At 38.6% G+C, this 27,482-nt stretch overlaps 1 protein-coding gene across 1 annotated transcript in view; it reads right to left on the bottom strand.

The window, feature by feature from the left end:
• Positions 1–27,482, bottom strand: part of BAZ1A (bromodomain adjacent to zinc finger domain 1A) — a gene marked incomplete in the record, with an annotated part of 136,939 nt that overhangs the window by 82,930 nt on the left and 26,527 nt on the right. The window contains 3 exon segments of the mRNA XM_014589296.2: positions 1,961–2,048; positions 6,876–6,977; positions 13,608–13,751. Of these exon segments, the coding sequence (XP_014444782.1) occupies positions 1,961–2,048; positions 6,876–6,977; positions 13,608–13,751 (334 nt within the window).

Raw genomic sequence — 27,482 nt, 5'->3', positions numbered from 1 at the left:
CCCCTGGGGGGGGGGGAGTTTGCTATAGGACACATGTGCTCACCAGACAGAGACAGACAGAGAGACAGAAAGCAAGAAATCACCCCCCGGGGGGATGGCCACGCCACAATCCCTTCTCCTCCATTCTCCTCTCGGGATCTTGGGCACACACGCACACGCACCCGGCGTGAGTTTTAAGCTACCAGGTCCGGGACGCGAACCATGGTCGACTACGTGGGAGTCTAGCGACATAGCCATTATGCTAACTGTTGGTCTCATAAACATTTAGATTTTCTTAACAGGATGGGGTGATAATTTAAGCACTTTGTGTGTCAAACTTAAAAGCTGATCTTGGTGAAAGCTGAAATATTTACAAATATCTATTGAATTTTAACTCAGAGTTTTAAGTTCAGAAGACAACCTCATTCTTATCAGAAGTGGTGTGGTTCTAGGATAGTTGCTAAATCCAAAAGTTTCTCTTTTACCTTGTGTCCAAAACCTGTTGATCCTTCATCTATGTCTAACTCCAGGCTTTTTATTATTTTTACCCTAATGGCCAAGATCATCATTCATTCTTTCTCTCAGAGAAAACAAGTGCTATTTATAGAAAGATATTTCAGGGAATGTGTAAGAAAATGATGATACAAAATTTTAAAAATGGCAAAACAGGGACGAGCGGATGGCATAATGGTTACATCTCTGGACTCCCACACAGTCGAGCATGGTTCAAGTCCTAGACCCGGTGGCTTAAACTCATGCCAGGTGCATGTGTGTGTGTGTGCCCAAAATCCCAAGAAGAGAATGGAGAAGGAATTTCGGCATGGTAATCCCCCTTTGAGGGGGTGATTTCTCACTTTCTGTCTGTCTCTCTGGCGAGTGCATGTGCCCTATAGCAAAAATCTCTCTAAAAAAATAATAAAAATAAATAAATAAAATAAAACTTACAAAATAGGAACACTTCTGCCAGGAATCTGATTATCTATATAATATTTTTGTTGGTAGAACATAGCTTTTATTTATTTTTAAATTGCCAGAGAGAGGATGCACTCATCAGAGAGAAAGAGAGAAATGAAGAGAAGGAAGGGGAAAAAGCACCCTTCAAAAGGGGGTGTTTGGGGCCAGCAGGAGGTATGGTGGTTGAGGCATTACATTCCCACAAGGTCAACTGTAATTTGAGTCTCAGACCTGGTGGCTTGAAAATCACAACAAATAAACAGATAAATAAATAAATGAATTTTTAAAAAAGGTGATGTGGGGGGTGATTGTGCCACAATCCCTTCTCCTCCATTTCTCTGTCTTGTCAGGATATGACATACAAATGCATATATACCCAGCACATTTTTCAATCTTCCGAGGCCTGGGATTCAAATAGTGGTTAGCCACGTGAGATTTGGCTCCTCCAACCATTAGTCTACATAGCCAGCCCATAGTTTTTTTGTTTTGTTTTGTTTTTTAAAGAATTATTTTAAACTTAATTTAGTATTAATATTATTATTATTTTAATTATTATTTTAAATTTGCTATAGGACATGTGCACTCACCAGAGACAGAGAGAGGGAGAAAGAAAGTGAGAAAGCAAGCCACCAGGTTCAGGATTCAAACCATGGTAGGCCATGTGGGAGTCCAGTGCCTTAACCACCATGCACTTGCTGGTCCAAGACCCTAGTTCTTGCTTTTGTTTCTTAAGTTTATTTCTTTCTTAGAAAGAAAGAATGGGAGGGAAGGAGAAATTCCCTCCCAATAGAGAGCTCATGTCACAATCCACCCTCAGTCTCAGCCATCCCAGATCAAAGACGAGCATGCACATGCCCAGCAGGTAAAGGAGATCTCAGTCGTGAACCTGGGACCATCTCACAGGGCTTTGAGCACTGCAGAGTGCTATGCTACCACTGTGCCACTTCTGCTGGCCTGCAATGTCATATGACACTACTCATTATTCCTTTTCCTTCATTCCAACAAATATTTTCACCATTCTGATTACCTTAATTTTAATGACTCCATCTTGTGATTCACAGTGTTGCTTCAGAAAAAGCTTTAGTTTATCGCGAGAAAATAGGTGCTTTCTCCGGCTACAGGGAGAAAGGAGAGGAGAGTAGTTAGAGTCAAAGAGTCAACCTAAACTTCATAATCTCTTAAATATATCATCTGAATTTTAAGTCTAGGAAATGAAGCACATTCCCTCTTTCAATAGTATTTTTGTACAAGTTACAAAAAATTTTATATAGGGGGACCAGCAGTTAGTGTAATGGCTATGTCGCTGGACTCCCATGTAGTCGACCATGGTTCAAGTCCTGGGCCCAGTGGCTTAAACTCACACCGGGCATGTGTGCGTGTGTGCGTGCCCAAGATCCCAAGAGGAGAAAAGAGGAGAAGGGACTGCAGCATGGCCACCCCCCTTGGGGGGGGATTTCTCTTTTTCTGTCTCATTGTCTGTCTCTGTCTTTCTGACGAGTGCACGTGCCCTATAACAAAAACCTCTCCAAAAAAAAAAAAACTATATAGAGGTAATTGTTGGGAGTTCTAAGATCTATTTGAAAAGATCTATTATTCTATTTTTGCTATAGGGCAAATGTGCTTGTTGGAGAGACAGACAGACAGAAAGGGAGAAATCACCCCCCAGGAGGATGGTTATGCCAAAATCCATTCTCCTCCATTCTCCTCCTGGGATCTTGGGCACACAAACACAGAAGCCCATCATGAGTTTAAAGCCACTGGGTCCAGGACTCGAACTGCAGTCAGCCATTAGGAGTCCAGTGAAGAAACCTCTATGCCATGTGCTGGCCCCTAAATAGATCTATTATTAAAAAGTCTATTTATAGGGACCAGCAAATGGCATGATGGTTATGTCATTGGATTCCCATGTAGTCAACCGTGGTTTGAGTCCCAGACATGGTGGCTTAAAAACTTATACTGGGCACATATGTGTGCATGCCCAAAATCCTTAGGGGAGAATAGAGGAGAAGGGACTGCAGAGTGGCAATCCCCCCTGGAGGGTGATTTCTCGCTTTCTGCTTCTTAATCTCTCTAGTGATCACATGCGCCTATAGAAAAAAAAAAAAGTACATTACAAAAATAGTATATACAGGGGCTGGCAGGTGGTGTAGTGGTTAAAAGGACTGGACTCCTACATGGTTGATGATGGTTCGAGTCCCAGATCTGGCGGCTTGCTTACTCACTTCATTTGCTTTCTTTCTCGCTTGCATGCTCTCTCTCTCTCTCTCTGTCCCTTTCTGGTCAAATTAAAATAAATAAATAAAAATAAAAATAATCAGTATATACATTTGTTGCTGAGAAGCCATTCAGAAATTAAATAAGACTCAAGAAAAATACACTGCAGAGAGTAAACTAAATTTTATAAAATCATAATATATACAAGTACTACCACAAAACTTTTAAAAATTAAAATCAGTACACTGCCATATATCATGTAACACTAAGTAAATAAATCACTCAAATGGATATTACAGAGTTAAACATGGGTTTTATTAAATTTTAAAACATTTTGTATTTAAATCTCAATGGCAGCCAACAAATTAGTGGGATGAATATTAAAGTGAATTAAAGTTAAGATTACAAAATATACCTTTAAAAAAATGTGATATAGGGGGTGTCTGTGCTTGCCAGATAGAGACATAAACAGAGAAGCAAAGTGGGAAATCACCCTCCAAGAAAGATGGTCATGCCACAGTCCCTTCTGTAGTCTCCTCTCTGAATTGTGGACAGACATGAACATATACTCAAAGGGTTTTTCAAGCCATGGGATCTGGTTTTGAACCACACAGTGGGCCATGTCAGATTCAGTTGCCTTAACCACCACATCACCTAGCTGGCTCATAAAACATACTGTTTGTTTTTTAAGAGAGATTTTTAGTATAGAGCACCTGAGCTCACTGCAGAGAGAGAGAGAGAGAGAGAGAGAGAAAGAGATAAATCACCTCTGGGGCGGGGGAGGGGGTTAGTCATGCTGACTCCCTTCTCCTCCATTTTCCTCTTGGGATTTTGGGCACACATGCACATGTACCCAGTGTGAGTTTCAAGCTGTTGGGTCTGGGACTCAAATCATGGTTGGCCATGTGGGAACCCAGCATATCTTAACACTACGCCACCAACTGGCCATGAAACATACTATTTTTGATTACCCCCTATCCCCAAATGCAAAACAACCACCTCAACAGCAATGAATACTACTACAAACAAAAATGGTAAATAACATTTTAAAAATTTGTAGAAAAAGTAAATATTTAAAATGAATTCAATACATTCTTTTTAAGAAAAGGTTAAATTAAAAGCTTCAATGAGTGAGGCCAGCAGCTGAACCAACTGAACCAACATAGCCAGCTCTATGGTTCAAGTCCTAGACCCGGCAGCTTGAAAAACACACCAGGGGGAACCAGCAGTTAGCATAATGGCTATGTCGCTGGACTCCCACGTAGTCGACCGCGGTTCACGTCCCGGACCCAGTGGCTTAAAACTCACGCCGGGCGCGTGTGCGTGCGTGCCCAAGATCCCGAGAGGAGAATGGAGGAGAACGGATTGCGGCGTGACCATCCCCCCTGGAGGGTGATTTCTCGCTTTCTGTCTCTCTGTCTCTCTCTGTCTGTCTGTCTGGCAAGCGCACGCACCCTATAGCGAAAAACCTCTCAAAAACAAAACAAAACAAAACAAAAACAAACAAACAAAAGAGTACCAGGCACGTGTGTGTGTGTGAATGAATTAAAAATTCATTCCTTTTTTTTTTTTTTTTTTTTTGAGAGAGATTTTTGCTATTGGGTGTGTGTGCTTATTGGAGAGGTACAGAGCTCTATGGTGAGCACATGCACCTATAGCAAAAAAAAAAAACTCTCTTAAAAAAATTCTATTGGAACCAGCAGATGGTGTAATGGTTACATCACTGAACTCCCATGTAGTCAACAGTGGTTCGAGTCCTGACTGCGGTTTGAGTCCCAGACCTGGTGGCTTAAACTCATGCTGGGCACATGTGTATGAGTGCCCAAGATCCCGAGAGGAGAATGGTGGAGAAGGGACTGCGGCATGGCCATCCCCCCCAGGGGGTGATTTCTTGCTTTCTGTCTCTCTGTCTCTCTTTGTCTTTCTGGCAAGTGCATGTACCCTCTAGCAAAAACCGCTGCAAAAAAAAAAGAGAAAAAAAAGTCTATTACAAAACTAGTATATACGTTTGTATATTGTATATACTGACAGAAAGACAGAAAGCAAGAATCACCCCCTGGTGGATGGCCACACTGTAATCTCCTCTCCTCCATTCTCCTTTCAGGATCTTGGGCATACATACACACGTGCCTGGCATGAGTTTTAAGTTGCCAGGTCTAGGACTTGAACCCCAGTTGACTATAAGGGTGACATAACCATTATGCCATCTGCTGCTCCCTAAAAATGTATTCTTACTAGCCCTATCTCAAGGGTTCAAAAGTCACATGTTGTTTTTGGCTATCATATTAGATAACACACATTTAACGTTGCCATCACAGAAAGTTCTAAGTCATGCCAACAAAAAGCTATTAGTTAGTTGTCTAAGTGTTTTATCATCGAGTTTAACTTTCTCTCCTTTTAATTCTTTGGCTCACTAATTAAGAACAAAATGAATTAATGAGACTATTTTCAAAGTCTAACAGAACAGTTATATATAAAGTTTAAGTCAAAAGTAAATAGAGGGGCCAGCCCACGGCGTGGTGGTTAAGGCAGCTAGATCCCACATGGCCAAGTTCAAGTCCTAGTTCCAGACCTGGCAGTATGAAAAACACGCCAGGTGTGTATGTGTGCATACATGCCCAAAATCCCAAGAGGAGCATGGAGAAGAGACTGCCATGTGCCCATCCTCACTGCAAATCCTTTCTCTCTTTGTCTGTCTGCTTCCTCCAGCAAATGCATAGACCCTATAGGAAAAACTTTTAAAAAGGTATGTAGAAAAAAATATATTAAATAGGAAATTGCATTATATAAATAATATCTTGAACTAAAAGCAAAAAAAAATTTTTTTTAAAGATAAAACTCAACTGTGAATAAGGAAAACATTTCTTGTCTCAACTATGGCATTTATTAGCTCATAAACTCAGAAAATCAGAGTAACCCATGAACATTAACTTAGGAATACTATTTTTCAATATATGATAAAATATAGAATACTCTTGAGATTTTAAACTAATGATAAGCCCCAAAATGCCAACAAACCAGCCAGCTGACTGACAAGCAAACCACATACACCGCAACAGAGCTATTGGGGGACCAGCAGATGGCATAGTGGTTAAAGCACTAGACTCCCACGTAGTTGACTGCTGTCATGGACACGGCAGCTTGAAACACAGACAAGATGTGTGTCTGTGCATGCCCAAAATCCCAAGAGGAGAATGGAGAAGGAATTGCAGTACAGCCACCCCCCTATGGGGAGTGATTTCTCACTTTATGTCTCTCCAACGAGCACAAGCACCCTATAGCAAAAATCTCTTTAAAAAAATTAAAAAAATAATATATATGGGTTATCAGGAAAATCATGACTCATTTTTCCATAGAAAAATATATCATGACTTTCCCAATAACGTAATATATAAAATGATATATATGACTTAAGATTCACTTAACACTTAATATTATTATCAATCTTCTTTGGACACATGAGCATATATATGGAGCAAAAGGGATGAGAAAGTAAGTAAAAATTATTTTACACCAAATGTAATGCAAGATTGATTCTTAGGTGGCAGGCTGATAGCTGGCTGATAATGTCAACTTTCAGATGACCAAGAGTCTAATCCTAACAGGCAGTGATGGAGATTTGCCTAAAATACATACATAACCTTGACACAGTTCTTTTATACACTACTCAATATTTTTCTCTCCTTTGATTAGGCCTCAAATAAGAATTTAAAAAAAATAAAAGTTACCTGATTTGTGTTGCTTTCACAATAGCAGACTCATATAACTCTTTTTTTGTGGGTTGTACCTTGTACTTGAATAACAAGGGATCAATTGCATCCTTTTTCTTCCTAAAAAGAGGAGGGAAAAGACACAAATCAGTTCATAATTTGGGGCCGGCAGGTGGTGTGGTGGTTGAGGTGCTGGACTCCCACATGGCCGACCATGGTTCAAGTACCGGACCTGGTGGCTTGCTTTCTCACTCTTCCTTTCTTTCTGCCTGTCTCTCTCTGGTCAAAATTGAAGAAGAATGATAATAAACATAATTAAAAATAAATCTTAAAAAAAAAAGACACAAATCAGTTAATAATTTGGAAAGATGGGATTTTAAAATGTAAATCTAGTTGCTAAGAATATACTATAACAGAATCATGCATTTTTATTTGAAATAAGACTTCTTAAGTTCTGAACCCCCTCCCCAGCACCTACCATTCTATTAGCACTTTTTATTTTAGGTAGGCATTTTAATTATTCATTCAATAAATTTCCTTTTGGTGAAGAAAGTGACAACAGATTAATAAACAGAGTACTCAGTTTACATTAGATTAATTTGTTTTTAAAAAGTCTCAGATTTTCTTTTAAACTATCTTCTCCACAGTATATAAACCAAGAGCAAAAGTAGAGATCATATAGTTTACTCTGTTTTAAGAACACTTCCACCAGCTTCTCATGTTTTCTTCCTTTTGGGGGTATATTCATTTAATAGTTAAGAACCTACAATGTGTCAGATTATCAGTCTGAACAATTATGATTCAGAAGTCAAAATAGAAACAAAAAATATATACAGAGGTTAAGTGGAAAGTGCTATGAAGAGAACAGAGGACAGAGTTGCAGAGTCACTATTTTACATGGGGAAATGATTTCCTTGGAAGGTAGACCCTTCCAAGAAGTTGATATTTAAAGCAGAGATCTTTTTTAAAAAGAAAGAAAGAGGAACCAACGCATGAGAAAATTTTGGTGAAATGAGTTTAAAGACAAGGACACCTAAAGGACTGGAGGTGGAAACATATGTAGTTTACACAAGCTGTAGAACAGGAAGAATGAAAAATTTGGTCAGAGAGGCAACAGCAGAGCCAGATTACAGTTCATTAATAAAGGGCTCTGGATTTTACTATGTGTGAAGCCGGTAAAGAACTGTGAATAATTAGGGGATAATGATTTAACTTAGACTTCATTCAGAAGGATCGCTTTGGTGTTAACGTGGAGAACAGACTGGAGCAAGAGTGCAAACAGGGGTACCAGTCAGAAAGCTATTGAGTCCTGATAGTTGCATAGACTTAAATGGGAATGGTGGCAATGTGCACAGAATATAAAAGTAGGTGTTACAGAGAATAGAATATATGGTATAAAAAGATGATAAAGAGAAGCAAAGGCAATGATGCTAATATAAAGTTAAAGTGACATAATATAAATATAAAGTGACATATATACAGGTGGAAGAAGGGTTCATCTCAAAAGGGAAATATACACAGTCAAAAATAAAACTGGAATGGGGGACCAGCAGGTAGTGTGATGGTTAAAGTGCTGGACACTCCCACATGACGGGACATGGTTTGAATCCCAGACCTGGAGGCTTGCTTTCTCACATTCTCTCTCTCTCGCTCATCAAATGAAAATAAAGGAATGAATAAATGAAATTAAATTAAGTAATTAAAAAATAAAAAACCGGAATGGGGCCAGCAGAAGGTACGGAGGTTAAGGCACTGGATGACACACAGCTGACAGCGCAGTTCAAGTCCCAGACTCAGCAACTTAGAAATCATGCCAGGTGTGTGCATGCCCGAGATCCTGAGAGGAGAGTGGAGGAGAAGGGATTGTAGTGTAGTCATCCCCTGGAGGGGGTGGGGGGGATGTGATTTCTCACTTTTTCTCTCTCTCCTTCTCTCTCTGTGTGTCTCTCTGGTGAGGATATGTGCCCTATGGCGAAAAAACAAAACAAACAAACAAAAAAACCCCTCCAAACTGGATTATTTATCTGTATCAGCAATAAACTCCAAGTTGGAGGGCCAAGCATCTTTACAGAGACCCAGTATACACATAAACCAGGAGATATATTTATAAATATATAAGTATATTTATATTTATATTTGTATTTATATATTCAACTCTACTATTTAAAATGCTGTCTAACATTTTTATATTCTATTACAGTTCATTTTCAAGTTATTTCAAACATGGAGTTTGAAAAGCACTATTCCAAGAGAACAGATCAGAGATAGAATTCTAAGTGTCCTAATAGAAGTACTGATAAGTTTTTGGGGTTGGCAGATGGCATGGTGGTTAAGGTGCTGGACTCCCACATTATTCGTGGTTCAAGTCATGGACCTAGTGGCTCGCTTTCTCACTTTCCCGCTCCTTCTCTCTGGTCAAATTATTAGTAATAGTAATAATAAATAAAATTTAATAAATAATTCTCTAAAAAAAGCAATGATAATTTTTCAAGAAAATAAATTTTTTTAATTGCCACAAGTTGCATACGCTCACCAGAGAGAGGGGGAGAAAACTCCATCTAATGGGGTGTGGTCATGTCTCAATCCCTTCTCCTTTATCCTGCTGGCATGTGGGAGACACCTGTATATAAGCCTGGAATGTTTTTCAAGCCTCCTGGGGCCAGGACCTGAACTGGGGTCAGTCTTATGGGTTCTGGCTCCCTGAACTGTTCCCCTAACCACTGCTCCATGGGCCAGCCCAATTAATTTTTTTGGTTTATTTCTTCTATGAGGGAGAGAGAGACAGAGGTGGGGGCTACCCCAAAAAGAGACTTCATGCTGTGGTCCTACCCTCACCCTCAGTCAGCTATGATCATGGCATGCACACCACCTGGTATGCACAGGGAGACCTTGGGATGCAAACCCAGTATACTTTCCCATATGGCCTCAACACTGTGGTGCATTGTATTATCACTGTGCTACCATGGCTCACCATCAACAAAAGAATTTCTTGAAATAACAGTGAGGAAAAGAAAATGAGTTTTCTTTCTAATAAATCAGCATAGTTCAAGAACAAGTCATAAGGGTTATCTATCTTAATATTTTTGAAATAGGTGCCAACTTAACAATTAATCACTATGTTTTACACATATTAAGAATTGCTCAAGTATGCTATAGATTACACTTAAAAGATTACCAGTGGTAATATATAATTACATGTTTTCATTATGCATTAGACTATATGCTATATACATATAATTATATATACATAATAAAAAATATACACTAATTTTATAGGCCATTAATTTTCCCCATAATATTTCAGTAAATAAAATAATACACTACCATGAGCAGTAACATGAGTGGTAATTTCCAAAAGTTCAGATTCCAATTGAGTATTCAGGTATTGGTGTACAGATTAGAAAACGTATAAATGGACCTTATCTTAATGGATTAAAGGCTATAAATTTTGGGAATTTATATGTATAAATGAATTATCTTTGGGGCCAGCAGCTGGCATGGTGGTTGAGGTGTTGGACTCCCACCTGGCAGACAGCAGTTCAAATCCTGGACCTAGTTCACTGATTATTTGTCTATTCTTTGGCTAATACCACACTCTATTACTCAGCTTTATAGTAAAAGTCTTGAAGTTCAGTAGTATCATTTCTTTGACTTTGTTCTCCTTCAAACTGTGTTGGCTATTTTGGGTCTTTTGATCCCCTTTATTATCAGTTTCTGATATGCACAAAATAACTTGTTGCAGAGCTGGCAGGTAGTATAGTAGTTACGGTGCTGGACTCCCACATGGCCAACTGCAATTTGACTGCCAAACTTGGCAGCTTGCTTTCTCACTTTCCCTTTCTCTCTCTGGTCAAATAAAAAAAATGATAATGACAAACAAAGTTAAATAAATAGAATATTTTTTTAAAAATTACTTGCTTGGATTTTGATAGGGATTGCATTGAACCTATAGATCATGCTACGAATCCCAATAGGATGGAAAAATGGAGAAGAAACTGCGGCATGACCACACTCCACAGGACATGTCTCTCTCTCATCTTTTTCTGGCAAGCACATATGCCCTTTGGCAAATTTTTAAAAAACAAAAAATTATGCTATATTAAAAATTACTATAAAATAGTCTTAAATGATAAGCCATTATTATTAAAGAATTGTTTTTAACTTTCTTTCTTTTCTCTTTCTTTCTTTAAATTTGTTCAGAGAGGGACAGAGAGAGAGAGAGAGAAAGCAAGAAAGCAAGCTGTTAGGTCCAGGATTCAAACCACGGTTGGTTATGTGAGAGTCCAGCGTCCTTAACCACCACATCACCTGCTGGCTCCGATAAGCCATTATAAAAAGAAAAAAATTCATATAGATAAACACTTACTATATTTAAACATTGATTTTTATAAATATATTCTATACACAAAATCTCCTTTTTAATTTTTAATTTTATTTATTATTATGATTATTTAAGTTTGCTATAGGGCACCTGTGCTCACCAGAGAGAGACAGAGACAGAAAATGAGAGCAAGAGAAAGAAACTGAGAAAATAAGCCACTAGGTCTGGGACTCGAACCACAGTAGGCCAAGTGGGAATCCAGCACCTTAACCACTGTGCCATCTGTTGGCTTCTATGTTTAGTTCTTTAAGACTGGGCTTAGTTTCTTTCTTTTCTTTTTTTTTATCTTAGATTAAACTTTTTAAAAGGTATTCCAATACATTAATCTGAAAATAATAGACTTTACTTCTACTTATCATCATGAACTAATACTTGCATTTTTTTTTAATTGCCAGAAGGCACATGCACTTGAGAAACAGAGGGAGAGAACAAATCTCCCAGTAAGTTTTGCAGTCATACCACAGTCATTTTTCCTCCATTTCTTCATCCTGTCAGGATTTTGGACTCGTGAACATACATGCCCAGAGTATTTTTCAAGCCAGAGATAGTATTTGAACGGCGGATGGCCATGTGTGACCTGGCTCCCTATGCACAGGCCCTAACCACTACACTATGGGGCTAGCCCTACTTACATTTTTACTTATATCTCTACTTATGTGTGTACTCTTCTGATTTAAAATTAACTTCATATATGCGTAACAATCTTTGACACAAAAAAACATGTGGCCTGCTAACAAAGATGCTAAAAGACATATTAGGTTGTCAGAAAAATTGCGGCATATTTTTCTGTTTTTCTATGCAAAAATGTGTCAGGACTTTGCCAGTGACCCAATATGTTAACTACCACAAAATCCACTACATTTTGCATTCCAAACCCTATGCAATGATAGACACAGAAAAATGATACACTAATTTATTCTCCTCCTTAACAGTAGCAACTCAAGAAAAAATGAGATGAATCAAAAGGTTTACTATCTAGGACTATGCCATGCTCATTCACTCAGGTAAATCATTTATTCTGTCAGGTAATGTGCTAGTTAGATGACTTTGTACAAAGCCAAGTAACATTCCTAAGACTGAGGCTCTTCCTTGTTAAATAAGGACAATAATACTGTTCCAGGTCTGACAAAATACATATATGAAGCACTTAGCACAGTGCTTGGTCATAGTTAATTCTCAAATACTAGGTATAGTGACAATAACAGATCAGAAATGAGAACTTGAACCACAAGAGTCTTAAAGGCAGAACCTGAAAGACACTTGCATTTCAGGAGCAAAGTAATTAAAAGTAGTTAAGAATGGCCTAAGGTTAGTTATTTGAATATTATGCTGTTTACTAAAATTAGGGAAGTAGAAAGACACAAGATAGGCTAGAGAATGTATTTTAAAGTTTGCGATGCCTAAAAGGAAACAGAATAGAGAAGTAAAAATTCAGAATAGCTGTTGCAGAGAACAGAGGAGGCTGTTGAGCTAAAATGTGTAAAAGAATCTTTTTTTTTTTTAAGAGATTTTTGCTATAGGGCGTGTGCACTTACAGGAGAGAAAAGAGACAGACAGAAAGAAACTAACCCCTGGGGGGGATGGTCATGCCACAGTCTCATCTCCTCCACACTCCTCTGAGATTTGGGGCATGCATATATATGTACCTGGCATTAGTCTCAAGTTGCTGGATCTGGGACTCAAACCACAGTCAACTACATCTGAGTCAGTGCCTTAACTACTATACCACCTGCTCATCATATAAAAAAACTTTTAATCAGTTGAGAACTCAGCTGAAATTTTAAATGATAAATCTACATAAGTTTGTGTTAAGTTTTTCCTAATAGCACTCAGCTGACACCGTGTCAGTTGACTGAATTTGATGTGTTAGCAGAGTTTCTCACCATGTGTACCATGGAGTATTAATAATTATAATATGAGGGACTAGCAGGTAGTGTGGTGGTTAAGGTGCTGGACACTCCCACATGGCTGACCACGGTTCGAGTCCCGGACTTGGCAGCTTGCTTTCTCACTTTCCTTCTTTCTCTTTCTCTCTTTCTGGTCAAATTAAAATAAAATGAATGAATAAATTAAAATTTAAAAAATAATTACAGTATGAATTTTCTCAAGTAAACAAAAATGAAATGTGTAAATATAATTGAGTAAGGTTTATCTTCAACTGCTCTTCAGCAGCTAATTAGTGTTAACTGGATAAGTTTCAATTTTTAAAATTCTAGTATCTGTTTTGAACCAGATTGTTTATATGGGCAGTATGCTATAGTATAACTAGAAAGAAAAGAGAGAAGAAAAGGGGCAATGAAGGAAAAAGTCATTTTAATAGATTATAATTAATCTGATAAAAAATTCAAAAGTTAATAAAAATCACTTACCCATTTTGAAATGAACTGCTCTGTGTTTCTGAATCATCACTGTCACTTATAATAATAGTTTCTCCATCTACACTGCTAACATGTCCATTAGCAAAACCATTTTGATGTGATGGAGGGAGGACTTCCAAAATTCTACACTGTAACCTGAAATAACATGATATATTTTTAAAATGCAAATAATTTCATATTTTACAACGAAATATTTTAGAACAATCTAATATTTTGAACAACTAAATAGTTATTTTGCTTTATAAACTATGACTGATGTAAACAATTTATCAAAAGAAAATCCGTAATGTCCAATTTAAACAAAGATTAGTTACAATTTGAAACAATGCAAAATTATTTAGAAGCTCAATTTATCAAGATTCTAAGCAATTACATTTTTATTATTTTCTTCCTTTCAATAATTCTGGATTTGGTTTATTCTTTTTCCAGTTTCATAAATTGCCAAGTTAAACCACTGACTTGAGATCTTTCTTATTTTTTTGTTTGTGTGTACTTGCCAGAGAGAAACAGTGAGGAAATCACCCCCAGAGGGGATGACCATGCCAAAATTCCTTCTCCACTCTCCTCCTGGGATTTTGGGCATGCACACATATGCACCTGGCATGGTCTCCAAGCTACCAGGTCCAGGACTCCAATAGTGGTAGGCCATGTGAAAGTCTGGCACATTAAGCACCACACCACCTGTAGCCCAGGGATCTTTCTTGTCTTTAATGTAAGTGTTCATGGATCTTTTTCCTTTAGCACTGCTTTTGTTGTGTCCCCTAGGGTGTTTTTATTTTTGTTTTCTGTTTTTTGTTTGTTTGTTTGTTTGTTTTTTGAGAGATTTTTGCTATAGGGCATGTGTGCTCCCCAGAGAGAGAAACAGAAACAGTAAGAAATCACTCCCCAGGGGGATGGCCACACCACAATCCCTTTTCCTCCATTCTATTCTTGGGATTTTGGGCACATGTGTATACGTACCCAGTGTGAGTTTTAAGTAGCTGGGTCTCGGACTCGAACTGCAACTATGTGGGACTCCAGTGACATAACTACTACACCATCTGTTGGTCTAATGTCCCTGAAGTTTTGGTTTTGTTTTCATTCACCTCTAAATATTTTCTAATTTCTTTTTCTTTTTTTTTTCTTAAGAGAGATTTTTGCTAAAGGACATGTGCATTCATTGAAGAGACAGAGACAGAAAGAGAGACAGAAAGCCAGAAATCACCTCCCACACACACAGGGAGAATGACCACGCTGCAATCCCTTTTCCTCCACTCTCCTCTCAAGATCTTGGACATGAATGCACACATGCCTGGCAACAGTTTTAAGCCCACTGGGTCTGGGACTCAAGCCACGATCTACGACGTGGGAGTCCAGTCATGTAACCATTACACCACGGTATCAATATTTTCTAATTTCATTTTCATTCATCTCTCAGTGTTTTCTAATTTCCTTATGATTTCTACTTTTATTTATTGGTTCAGAGCATGTTAATTTCCACAAATTTGTGAATCTTCTAGTTTTTCTTATTATTAATTCCTCATTTCATTTTCTTGTGGTTAGAGAAGATACTGTAACTTCTCTATCTCAGTATCCCTTAATCTAGTCAAGTTGACACCTAAGGTGCAAACTGGTGAAGTACTATTTCTGGGTATATCTGTGAAGTGTTTCCAGAGGAGATTGGCCAATGAGTCAGCAGACCAAGAAGAGAAGATTCATTTTCAATGTAGGTAGGTATCATCCAAAGAGCTGGGGGCCCAGAAAGAGCAAAATGCCAGAGAAAAGGCAAAATCTCTCTCTCCTGGAGCTGGGACACTCTTCTCCTGCCTGTGGTCATCAGAACTTCGGGTTTTCAACCTCTGGACTCCAGGACGTGCACTAGTGGCCTCCCGGGTTATCGGGCCTTCAGCTTGTGACTGAGTGTTATACAATCAGCTTCCCTGGTTCTGAGTGAGGTCTTTGGACTTGGAACAGCTGCACTACCAGCCTCTGGTTCTTCAGCCTGTTGTGAACTTCTCTGCATCCATAATCACATGAGCCAAAGTCCATGATAAATCCCCCTCTCTTCTATATACCTTCTAAAATCCAATGTGACTAAACTTGTGATTTAACACATGGTCTATCCTGAGAATGTCCCATGAGCACTTGAGAAGAACATGTATTCTGTTATTCGGTTGGGTGTTCAGCATATGTCTGTTAAATCTAGTTTATTATATAGTTCATGTCCTCTATTTTCTTACTTATATTCTGTATGGTTGTTCTATCTATTATTGAGAGTGGGGTATTAAAGTTTCTAACTACTACTGTGAAAATGTGTTTTGTTTTTAGCAATTATATTTTTAACTAAAGTAACTGGTTAGAAAATAAAATACTGGAATATATCATTATGCAGATTGAGTTTTAAAGTTTTTCATAGCATATGATATTTTCAACTATGAAATTCTCCAGTCCATAAAATTTATTCTTCATCATAACTTTTGTTGTGACGCCTGATCTCTAGAAAGCTCCTATTAACTATCTCTATCACCCCTATACTGGCTTTCCTTACGCTATGTACTCTATCTGAATTGTACGGGCTGCAACTTCAGACCCAGTCACCATCAATTAAAATATTCCTGGGCCAGCTGGTGGCATGGTGGTTATAGCTGCTGGATTCCACATGGCCAAATGCATGGTTTGAATCCCAGACCTGGTGGCTTTGCACTATACAAAGCACTCACAATCGTGCAACACTATATGCCAAGTGCATATGTGTGTGCCCAAAATCTTGAAAGGAGAATGGAGAAGAGACTATGGCACGGCCATCTCCTCTGGGGGTGCCTTCTCACTTTCCCTCTCCTCTGTACTCCTCTTGGGATTTTGGGCATGCACATAAATGCACCCAGTGTGATTTTTCAAGCCACCAGGTCCAGTGCTAGAACTGTGCAGTTGGTCATGTGGGACCCAGCTGCCTTAATCTCCACAACACCTGCTGCCCCGCCCCTTTGTCTTTTTCATTGTGCTTTTAAAAAGAACTGAGAAAAAGGAGTGAAGACTCAAATAACTAAAATCGGAAATGACACTAAGGGTATTATTGCTGATTTTACAGAAATAAAAAGATTATAAGAGAATACTATGGGGCCGGCAAGTGGCATGGTGGTTAAAGGCGCTGGACTCCCACATGGCCAACTGCGGTTCAAGTCTCGGACCTGGTGGCTTGCTTTCTCACTTCCTCTCTGTCTCTCTCTGTCTCTCTCTGATCAAACTGGAAAATAATAATGATAATAATAATAAAGTTAAAATAAAAAATAAAAAAGAGAATACTATAAATATTGGGTTGTTAGAAAAGTCATGATATATTTCTCTATACAAAAATGCTTCATAAAAAAAATAAAGCTTCATGACTTTTCTGACAACCCAATAATTGTATGCAAACTGAATAACTTATTAGATGAAATGGACACATTCCTAAGAACACACATAATACTAAAACTCATTTAAGAAATAGAAAATCTGGGACCAGCAGTTAGCGTAATGGCTATGTCTCTGGACTCCCACGTAGTCGACCGTGGTTTGAGTCCTGGACCAGGTGGCTTAAACTCACGCCGGGCGCGTGTGCGTGTGTGCCCAAGATCCCAAGAGGAAAATGGAGGAGAAAGGATTGCGGCATGACCATCCTCCCTGGGGGGGTGATTTCTCGCTTTCTATCTCTATGTTTCTCTCTTCTGTCTGCCAGGCACACGCGCCCTATAGCAAAAAACCTCTCCAAAAAAAAAAAAAAAAAAATAGAAAATCTGACAAGACCTGAAACTAATAAGGAGACTCAATTAGTAATCAAAACTCTCTTAACAATGAAAAGCCCAGGACAGGATCCTTCATTGGTGCAGTCTACCGAACACAGAAGAATTAACACAAGTTCTCTCAAAATCTTTCCCCAAATTTGAAGAGGACAGAATACTTCCTAACTCATTCTAAATCCAGAATTACTCTGATACCCAACCAGACAAAGATACAGCAGAATAGGAAGGAAACTCTTACAACTTAAACAAACAAAACCCAATCAAAAATGGGCAAAAGAGCTGAATAGACATTTCTCAAAAAAAGAGAAAAAAATTAAAATGGCAATAAGTACATGAAAAGAGGGTGCATTGCTGGTAGGAATATAAATGACACAGCTACTATAAAAAAATAGTTCAGTGAGTCCTCATAAAGTTAAAGATAGAATTACCATGTAACCTAGCAATTCTACTTCTACGTATACAGCCACTCCTCACATAATGACCTACTACCTCTTTAACCATGGCTTCAACTTGGGGGAAAAGGAATCCCCTTTCTCCGTCTTTGTCTCATTCCTGCAGTAGGTTAGTAAGCACTATACAAAGCATTCACAATCATGCCACACTACATATTTGGTTTATACGTTTGTAATTTATTGTACATCCAAAGTAGTATTTAGAATAAATAAAAATGATTATGCCAGATTTATATTATGTGTTGTGGTGTGTCTTATCACTTTCTGGTGCTTATTGAAGGTTATTTTGTGTATGGATAGAATTACATTATTCTAGTGTGGTGTCACATGATATCTATTGAAAAATACTATCCTATGGCACTATGGCACACCACAAGACTTGTGCCTTTAAGCTCCTCGCTTATCTTTCATTCCACTTAATGACCTAGTCATAGGACTAGAATTTGGTCTTTAAGTGAGAAGTGTCTATATATCCAAAAGAATTGAAAAGAATTACACAGATAATTGTACACTAATGTTCATAAAGGCATTATTCACAATAGCCCAAAGGTGGGATCAAACCATGGCCACCAACAGGTGAATGGATAAACAAAATGTGATATATACATACAATGGAACATTCAGACATAAAATGGGATGAAATTCTGATACATACAACATATATTGGTGAGATAAGTCTAAAGGACAAACAGTATGTGATTCCATTTATATGAAATATCTAGAATAGACAAATCCACAGAGACAGTAAAAAAAATAAAGGTTACCAGGGGCTGGGGGAAGGGTATGATGGGGAGTTATTGCTTAATGGGTACACAGTTTCTGTTTGGGATGATGAAAAAGTTCTGGAAATAGTGGTAAAGGTTGCTCAATACTGTGAATGTGCTTAATGCCACTTAATTGCACACTTAAAAATGATTTAATCATCATTTTAAATAAACGGTAAAAATTTTATTTCACCTCTGTGAAGAAAAAAATTATTTTTTTCCCCTGTTCTAACGTTAAAGTTTGAGAAGAGGCTCAATTACCAAATCCTACATTGGTAGGAAACGGAAATAGTGTCTAAAGAATTATAGGCTGACTTTCACCACTGGCTGGCAGAAATAAACTAGTGTGTCTGAAGAGGAACAGCTACAGGAAGTCATATCAAAATCTGTTAGGTAATTATATAGTCTACTGATAAAAAGACTATAATTTAGTAACATAAACAGCAGAAAAATATGAAACAATTAAATGGACTCACTTTAGAAGGGCCTAGATATCACATCCAGGAATCATATTACCTAGGCTTCCAATGAGGTAATGAAGGAAGCTTTTTAGGGAACTTATGATGATGTTTCTTTAAGGTACAGACAGCCTCACTAGCAGAACCCAGGTAAGTGCCCCTAAGTGGTGATGGTGGTGGACATAAGAAAACAAACAGACAAACAAAAGTAAAACGAGTCCACCCTAAACCTGGTACAGTTGATGTGGGGCCTAAAGTGGTTTAACAGTTCACCGGGGGGAACAGTCTGATCCCAGTAAGATGCACAGAACTATTCACTACAACTATTTAAGGACTAACACATTTAAAACTAACAGAAAGAAGTAAAATTCCCCGACAGAAGAAATAGGGAGAAGGAATTCAGTACAGCATAGGGACACTGTCTAGACTGTGGTCAATATTTAATATATATAAATTATAGTAGTTATTATCATGCTGCTATTCACTTTATACCACACCCTAACTATGGGCAGCATTCCTTATCAATCTAATCGAGGTTAGGCCTCTTACTGGTATTAGCTAAACTTCAGCTCCTTATAAGATGTCAAGTCAACACCTTTTAACAGATTTTCAAACTTGTCTCTCTCTTTCCAATCTTCTTACTACCATTTTTGGTTCTAGGAAACCCGAAACTTACTGGGTATAATAAAGGGTTAGATAATCATTGACTAAGACTCAGTACAAGACCTTGAAGAATACAGACTTTCTAAATTGAAGTTGTGTTCAATTTGAGGACACAGTGGACATTGATAATCAAAAGAAGGTCCTTATTACAGTTTGTATATGCTAGATAAATATGTAACATACGTATTTCTCTTTTCATTATCAAGATTCTACAAGTTACACATTCTCCAAAAGATGAAATTCAGAGTCAGATTTATGTGATTCATTCTCAATCACACAACCAGTAATGGTATAGCCAAAACTTTAACCTTAGCAGCCCATATTATCTTCTAATTTTCCACCCTAAGACTAGACTTGAGGGGAACCAAAGAATTATTCTGACCCAATTACACTGATCCAAAGGTATTTCAGAGATGTAAGCCCAGACCTTGAGAGGCTCTGTAAAGTGCTAACAACCTAAACTATTCAGAGTAAAAGCAATACCCTGTTGCAGCAGCAAGCACAGAATGAGGGCCTCACATTAGCAGGCCATAAATCTATAATAGTGACAAGTTGAACACGAAAATAATCTTTTCTTAGGATATTCTAGAACTGTATATACCACTCTCCTAAAAAAAAGTATATTTAATAGTCTAGCCTAAATTTTATCTCAAAGCAAAAACTCATTAAAACAAAGGCAAATTATAAAACATTCTAGAACTGAGATATTAGCAGACTTTTTATAAGGCATTTGGGGTACAAGGTTAACAGTTAACAGCAAAAGGAAAGATGACTAGAAGCCTGGGGAGATTTGAGATAAGGGACTGCCCCTTCTCTGTGTGGGTCTCTAAAAATGGATTATACTGAATCTGCAAATACTTTACACTTGTTCTCCCCCCATCCCTGCCTTATCAACCTTTTATTTTCTTATAACACAGGTGCAAGAATACTTATTTAAAAAAAAAAAAAACAGCACTTGGATAATTACTTCAACATTAAAGGTAAGTACAGAGTAAACCTGATTACTTTGAAGTTCAGAATTAAAAAAATAAATTTAATTAGGGATACATGGTACCTCATTTAAATTTTTTTTGCTTTAAGTTTACTTCTTTCTTTCTTTCATGAGAAAGACTCAGGTGGAGGGAGGGAGACAAGTACCTCCAACAAAGTCTTTGCACTGTGATCCACTCCCAGATTCAGCCAACCAGGAACACGGGCATGTGTGAACATCTGGTATGTACAAGAAGACTTTGGGACTTGAACCTGGGATCTTCTCACACGGTTCCAGCATCACGGACAATACTGATCAGTGGTTGTCAGAGGCTAGGAGGTGGGGGCAAAGGTTAACTACAAATGGGGCACACATTCTGGGGGGAGTAGGTGACAGATATGTTCTACATCTTGATTGTGTGGTGATGATAGATGTCAACGAGCAGAACTATACCAAGAAAAGGTGAACTGTATCTTATGTAAATTCAATAAATTTGGGTTTATTTGTTTATGTATTTATTTTTCAGAGAGAGATTTTTGTTATAGGGCATGTGCTCTTGCCAGAGATAGAAAGCAAGAAATCACCCCACAGGGGGATGGCCACACTGCAATCTCTTCTCCTCCATTCTCCTCTCTGGATCTTGGGCACACATGCACATGCACCTGACATGAGTTTTAAGCTGTCAGGTCTGAGACTCAAACTGTGGTCGACTATATGGGAATGCAGCGATGTAACCATTATGTCATCTGCTGGTCCCTAAATCTTTTTTTTATGTAAAGGGTGTATGACAGTAACTTACTTTACAGCAAATGAGTTTTTACTAGTTTAAACTACTTAGGATAAAGATCTATCTAAATGGGAATCTTAAAAAATTATTTATTTATTTAACTCCATTTGTTATTATAACTTTTTAATTTGACCAGAGAGAGACAGAGAGAAAGAGAAAGGGAAAGTGAGAAAGCAAGCTGCCAAGTCCAGGACCTGAACCGCGGTTGATCATGTGGGAATCCAGCGTCATTAACCACTACATTACCTGTCGGTCCCATAAATTCTTATTTAATTCAAATTCTTTAATTAAACTGAGACGTAACTGCTTTTCTTTTTTAAAATATAAACTTATTTATTTTTTAATTCCAGCAGGTGCATGTGCTCACCAAAAAGAGAGACAGATAGACAGAGACAGGAGGAAAGAGAGAAAACACTCACCCATGGGGCATGGTCACACCACAGTCCATTTTTCCTCTATTTCCCCATCCTGTCAGGATTTTAGGCAAATGCACTCTATGTTTTTCAAGCCACAAGGGCTAGGACTTGAGCCAGGAGTAGGCGTGTGGGATCCAGCTCCCTATGCACAAGGCTTAACCACTGTGCCATGGAGTCAGTCCATAGCTACTGCTTTTCTAAAAGCATGAACACACATGAGAATGGCTAATTGAAATAAGTCTTCTTGCTAGCTATCACTGAAATACAGATTCATTTTGCTATACTTGCCAGAAGAAAACTAGGGAATTGTGTATAATGCAAACAAAAGATAAAAGGAGCCCTATTTCTTTTCTTGTAAGTTTTTGCCATAGGGTGCATGCACTTGCCAGAGAAAGACAGAGAGAGAAAGTGAGAAATCATTGCCCATCCCTGGGGTGATGGCTATGCCACAATGTCTTCTCCATCATCCTCTTGGAATTTTGGGCATGCATGCACATGTACTCAGTGTAATTTTCAAGCCACCAAGTCCAGGACTTGAACTGTGGTCAGTAATGGGAATTCAGCACCTTAACTACTATGCCCCCTGCTAACCTCTTTCTAATCTTTTCTTTTCTTTTTTTGGAGAGGTTTTTGCTATAGGGCGCATGCACTTGCCAGAAAGACACAGAGAGACAGAGAGACAGAAAGTGAGAAATCACCCCCCAGGGGGGATGGCCATGCCACATACCCTTCTCCTCTCAGAATTTTGGGCTCGCACGCACATGTGCCCAGTGTGTGTTCAAACCACCAGATCTGGGACTTGAACCGCAGTCAACTACATGGGATTCCAGCAACATAGCCACTACGCTAACTGCTGGTCCTGCCTCTTTCTAATTTAAAAAAAAAAAAAAAAGTTTGTGGGGGACCAGCAGTGGCCATGTGGGATCTAGCTGCCTTCACCACCATACCATGGCTGCTGGCACAAGGGTATCCTATTCTATAGTTTGTATGTATCTTAACTATAAACAGAAAAGTCATTCCTATAATCCCCATTTCCATGAAAGATGATCAGTATTCTAGTATTCTCTCTTATGATTAGTTAGTAAATAAAGTCAGATGATTCTACACATAAAACACAGTGTATAAAAACAGGTAAAAGAACTTGCAAAGAAATTATTCTACATACAACAAATTTAGGTAACAAAATTATACTTAATACTCCCTTTTTCTAGATGGAACTTTCTTGCTGGAAGACTGATCTGGAGACTCATTTTGGGTAGCTCAAACAAAAATAGCATTCTTTCATCTAGTAGCAAAATATTTGATAAGAAAGCTTAAACGTCTCAGAACACACAAGTAAAATAATTAAGACACTCTCTGATAAGTACAATAGTTAAGAATTTAAATAGCTGGATAACCTATTTATTAGTTTTTCTCCTCAAATTAATGATTAGAAGATGCTGAATTTCAACACTCAACAGTATGATCTGAATCAATGTTATAGCAAATAATAAAAAATTTAATCTGACCATGTTTTGGCAGAAATTATAAAATGTTCATGTAAAGTGAAAAGTAAATAGTGGGTATTCAATAAATGCATTCAACTCTCATCTTTTAATCCATTTAATTGCTATCCTTTAGTATTATTTTCATATTCTGGGACCAGCAGGTGGCATAATGGTTACATCATTGGACTCCCACATAGTCAGCTGTAGTTCAAGTCCCAAACCTGGCAGCTTAATACTTATACTGGGCATTGTGTGCATGCATGCCCAAAATCATGAGAGGAAAACGGATTACAACATGGCCATCCCCCCTGGAGGAGGGTGACTTCTCACTTTCTGTCTCTCTCTCTTTAGCAAGCACACACACCTTATAGTAAAATCTCTCTTTAAAAAAAAAATTTATTTTCATACTCATTTAGCCCTCACAAAAAAGAAAGCAGCATCTGATTCTGACACTGCCTATGGTTGAAAATGTTTATACCACTAGTGACTTTGGGCAAGTTCTAATTAGTTAACCTCTGTGGAGGAGGCTTGGTGACAAGCAGTAACCCACTGTTCCAGTGATTCTGGACCTGTATGTGAAATCGTGGGGGTTTGGTTCCCTGGTCAACCTGTACATGCTGTGAGCACGTCCATGATCCTGGGTGGCTGGGAAGGCTAGAATAAAAGTAGGCAAGGGCAGAGGATTGTGGCTAGGCCCTGTTGGAAGTGCTTATCTCCCTCTTTCACTCTCATAGAAGAGATAAACTTAAAAACAATCAATTAACTTCTGCATATGAACTCTGCAACTATAAAATAAGACAATGGCTATTACGGGATTAAAACAGAACGGTACTTGTAAAAAGCTACGAACAGTACCTGAACATAGTTAGTTCTCAAAGTTGACTGCTATTAACATCTCCCTAAAATGATACACAGCAAACTCTTAAGAACAGTGACTATGACATAAGAAAACTAGAGACTAACTAGAAAAAGATGAGTCATCACAGCTGGAAGACTCTTCACCTGTCTCTGATAAGTATAGGAAGGACCTAACAATTACTGGGTATTTTATGTGCAAGGCTCTATGCTGGGGTTCTAATATTAACCACTGAGGCAGAGTGGTGCAATTACTGAATTGAAGCGTTCTTCTTTGATCTCTTCCCGTATTAACGCTGGGTTTACTCATGTGACTTACTTTAGCCAATGAAACACCAGCAAACATGAAGCATGCTGAGGCCTGTACTGTGCCTACAGATTGAGGCTTGCCCTCTCTCGTTCCTGGAACCCTTTCTACCATCCTGGGAACAAGTTTCGGCTGGCCTCCTGAAAAATGAGAGGCCACCTTAAAGTAAACTGAAGCCATCCCAGTCTGAAGCCCTACACATGAGTAAGGCTATCCTAGATTCCAGAACCAACACAATCTAATACTAGCCAGGTCATCACAAACTGTTAAGAACATTCTAGCCAACCACAAACTTTTGAGAATAATGTTTACCGATTTGGACCACTAACTTTTGGGATTTTTTTTTTCCTTTAATAATTATTTTATTTAACTTTATTTATTTTAATTTTGACCAGAGAGAGACAGTATGAGAGAGAGGGAAAATGAGAAAGCAAGTCACCAAGTCCAGGGCTTGAACTGTGGTTGGCCATCATAACTACCATGCCATCTGCCAGTCTGGGAATGGTTTGTTATGCAACAAAAGTTAGCTACTGTAATCACCATATAAATGTAGACATTATTCTAGTTTTACAGATTAGGAAAGATTCCCAAAACTACTAAATTTGGCTTCGAAGAATTCAGGCCAGCCAGTGGTATGGTGGTTAAGATTGCTAGATCCCACCTGGCTGACTGCATGGTTGGAGATCTGAACCCAGCGGTTTGAAAACCATGCCAGACACATGTGTGTGAATGTGCGAGCCCAGAATCCCGAGAGGAGAGTGGAAGAAAAGGGATTGCAGCATGATCATCCCTATTGGTGAGTGCTTTCTCACTTTCTCTGTCTCTGTCTATGTCTCTCTCCAGCAGGCACATGTGCTCTGTAGCAAATTTTTTTTAAAAATGGCTCTTTTCTTGGTATCAGCAGGTTATGGAGTGGTGAAGGCACGGAACTCCCACATGGCTGACAGCGGTTCAAGCCCCAGCCCTGGTGGCTTGAAAATCAGGTTGGGCATATATGTATGCATACCCAAAATCCTTAGAGGAGAATGGAAAAGGGATTGCAGTGTGGCTATCCCCCACCCCGAGGGGGTGTGGGTGTGTGTGTGTGTGACTTCTCACTGTCCCTCTCTCTATCTCTGCCTCTCTGGTGAGTGTACACGATGGCAAAAAAAATCTTACGAAAAAAAAAAAAAGGCACTTTCCACCCTATCTAGCAACCTTTGCCTTTCATACTCTGTGGTTTTATTTTAAAAAGAGGGTCTCTGATGCTTTTATCCTATAACCTTTATTTAATCCTTTTCTCTGTACCATGAATCTGCACACTATAGCCCACAGGCCAAATTCAACTTACTGTTTTTGTATGGCCTACAAGCTACAAATGATTTATACATTTGGGAGAGTCAGAGAGGGATACAGAAAGACAGGAAAAGAGGGCGAAGAAAAAGCACTCCCCATGGAGAATGTGGTCATACCACAATTCCTTCTCTTCCATCTCTCCCTCCTTTCAGGACTTTGACCACACATGTGCAATTGCCCGATATGTTTCTCAAGCCAACGAGTCCAAAACTCAAACCACGCAGTCAGCCATGTGAGGGTATGGCCACCTTAACCACCAGGCCATGTAGCATTTTAATTGGTATAAAACAAAAATTAGAAGAATACTTTATGATATATAAAAATAATATGTAGGACCAGCAGATAGCATAGTAGTTATGTTGCTGGACTCTGACGTGGCTAACTGTGGTTCCAGTGTCAGACTTGGAGGCTTCAAAATCCTGCTGGACACATATGCATGCGTGCCCAAGGTCTTGAGAGGAGAATGGAGGAGAAGGGATTACAGCATGGCCATTCCCCGCCTCGGAGATGATTTCTCACTTTTTTCCTCCCTGTCTCTCTGTCTGCCTCTCAGGCGAGCACATGTGCCCTAAAGCAAAAATCTCTTAAATAATAAAAAATGTTTCAGAAGACACCTTCATGGCTCCTGAGAACTAGTGATTTCAGGAAAAAAGAGAAAGGAAGATTGTCTACTGATAATTCAGCCTCCAGCCCACAAACTCTAGTAGAGAGGCAAGGGGTGGGCCTTCAGAAGACACCTTGATGGCTCCTGAGAAAGAGTGATTTCAGGGAAGAGAAATGAAGACTTTCTACTGATAATTCAGCCTCTAGACCGCAAACTTGAGTGGAAGGAAGCTCCTTAAGCCTTTTCTATGTCTTCTTCTCTATCTCTGTCTCTCTCTGCCTCTATCTCTGTCTTCTCATTTTTTGTAATTTTTCCTTTTTAAAATTTTTTAAAGTAAAGTATTCTCTTGGCTTTCAGCCCCATCTTTATCTTGCTAATAATCCCCTTCCCCCTTCCCATATCCAGGAGAGACAAGGGGCAGGCCTTCAGAAGAAGATTCCTCCATGGCTCCTGAGAACTAGTGTTCTATTTTTTGCTTTTTTTTCCAAAAAAATAATAATTTTTTTAGTTGTTTTTTGTTTTTTTTTTTTTCCCCCTTTTTTCTCATTCTTTTTAGTTGTTTTTTCTCTCTCTCTGTTTCCTTTTCTTTTTCTTTTATCTCATCTCTCTGCTCTTCAATCTCCATTCACTGTGTTTCTAGATGGAGCTAAGGAAACTATAGCCAAACATCGAAATACTATTAGGGTCAACATATTCCTTAATATATACTCAATCTGTTGCACAAAGGGATCAAAATGGAACGGCAAAGAGATTCCAGATAATCTCTTTCTGCATGCTCCTGAACACTCAGATTGAACTTCAAATTTAGGAAGAAACACGCCATCCATCAGATGACTAGAAATCACTGTAGGGCCACCACAGGAAAGAAAATACCTCTCCTCCAAGGGGAAAAAATAGCTCCTCTTCATCCACAGACAGTTCATGAAAATGTCTAATAAAGAATCTAGAATATTCATAATGGTGAAGCTAACAGAGATGGAAGAGAAGAGAGACAATGAACTGCAGAAGAG

This window comes from Tupaia chinensis, unplaced genomic scaffold (assembly GCF_000334495.1).
Source record: "Tupaia chinensis unplaced genomic scaffold, TupChi_1.0 Scaffold000350_1, whole genome shotgun sequence".
NCBI lineage: Eukaryota > Metazoa > Chordata > Mammalia > Scandentia > Tupaiidae > Tupaia > Tupaia belangeri.
The sequence above is the reverse complement of the archived record's forward strand: the minus strand, read 5'-3'. Positions and strand labels throughout refer to the sequence as shown.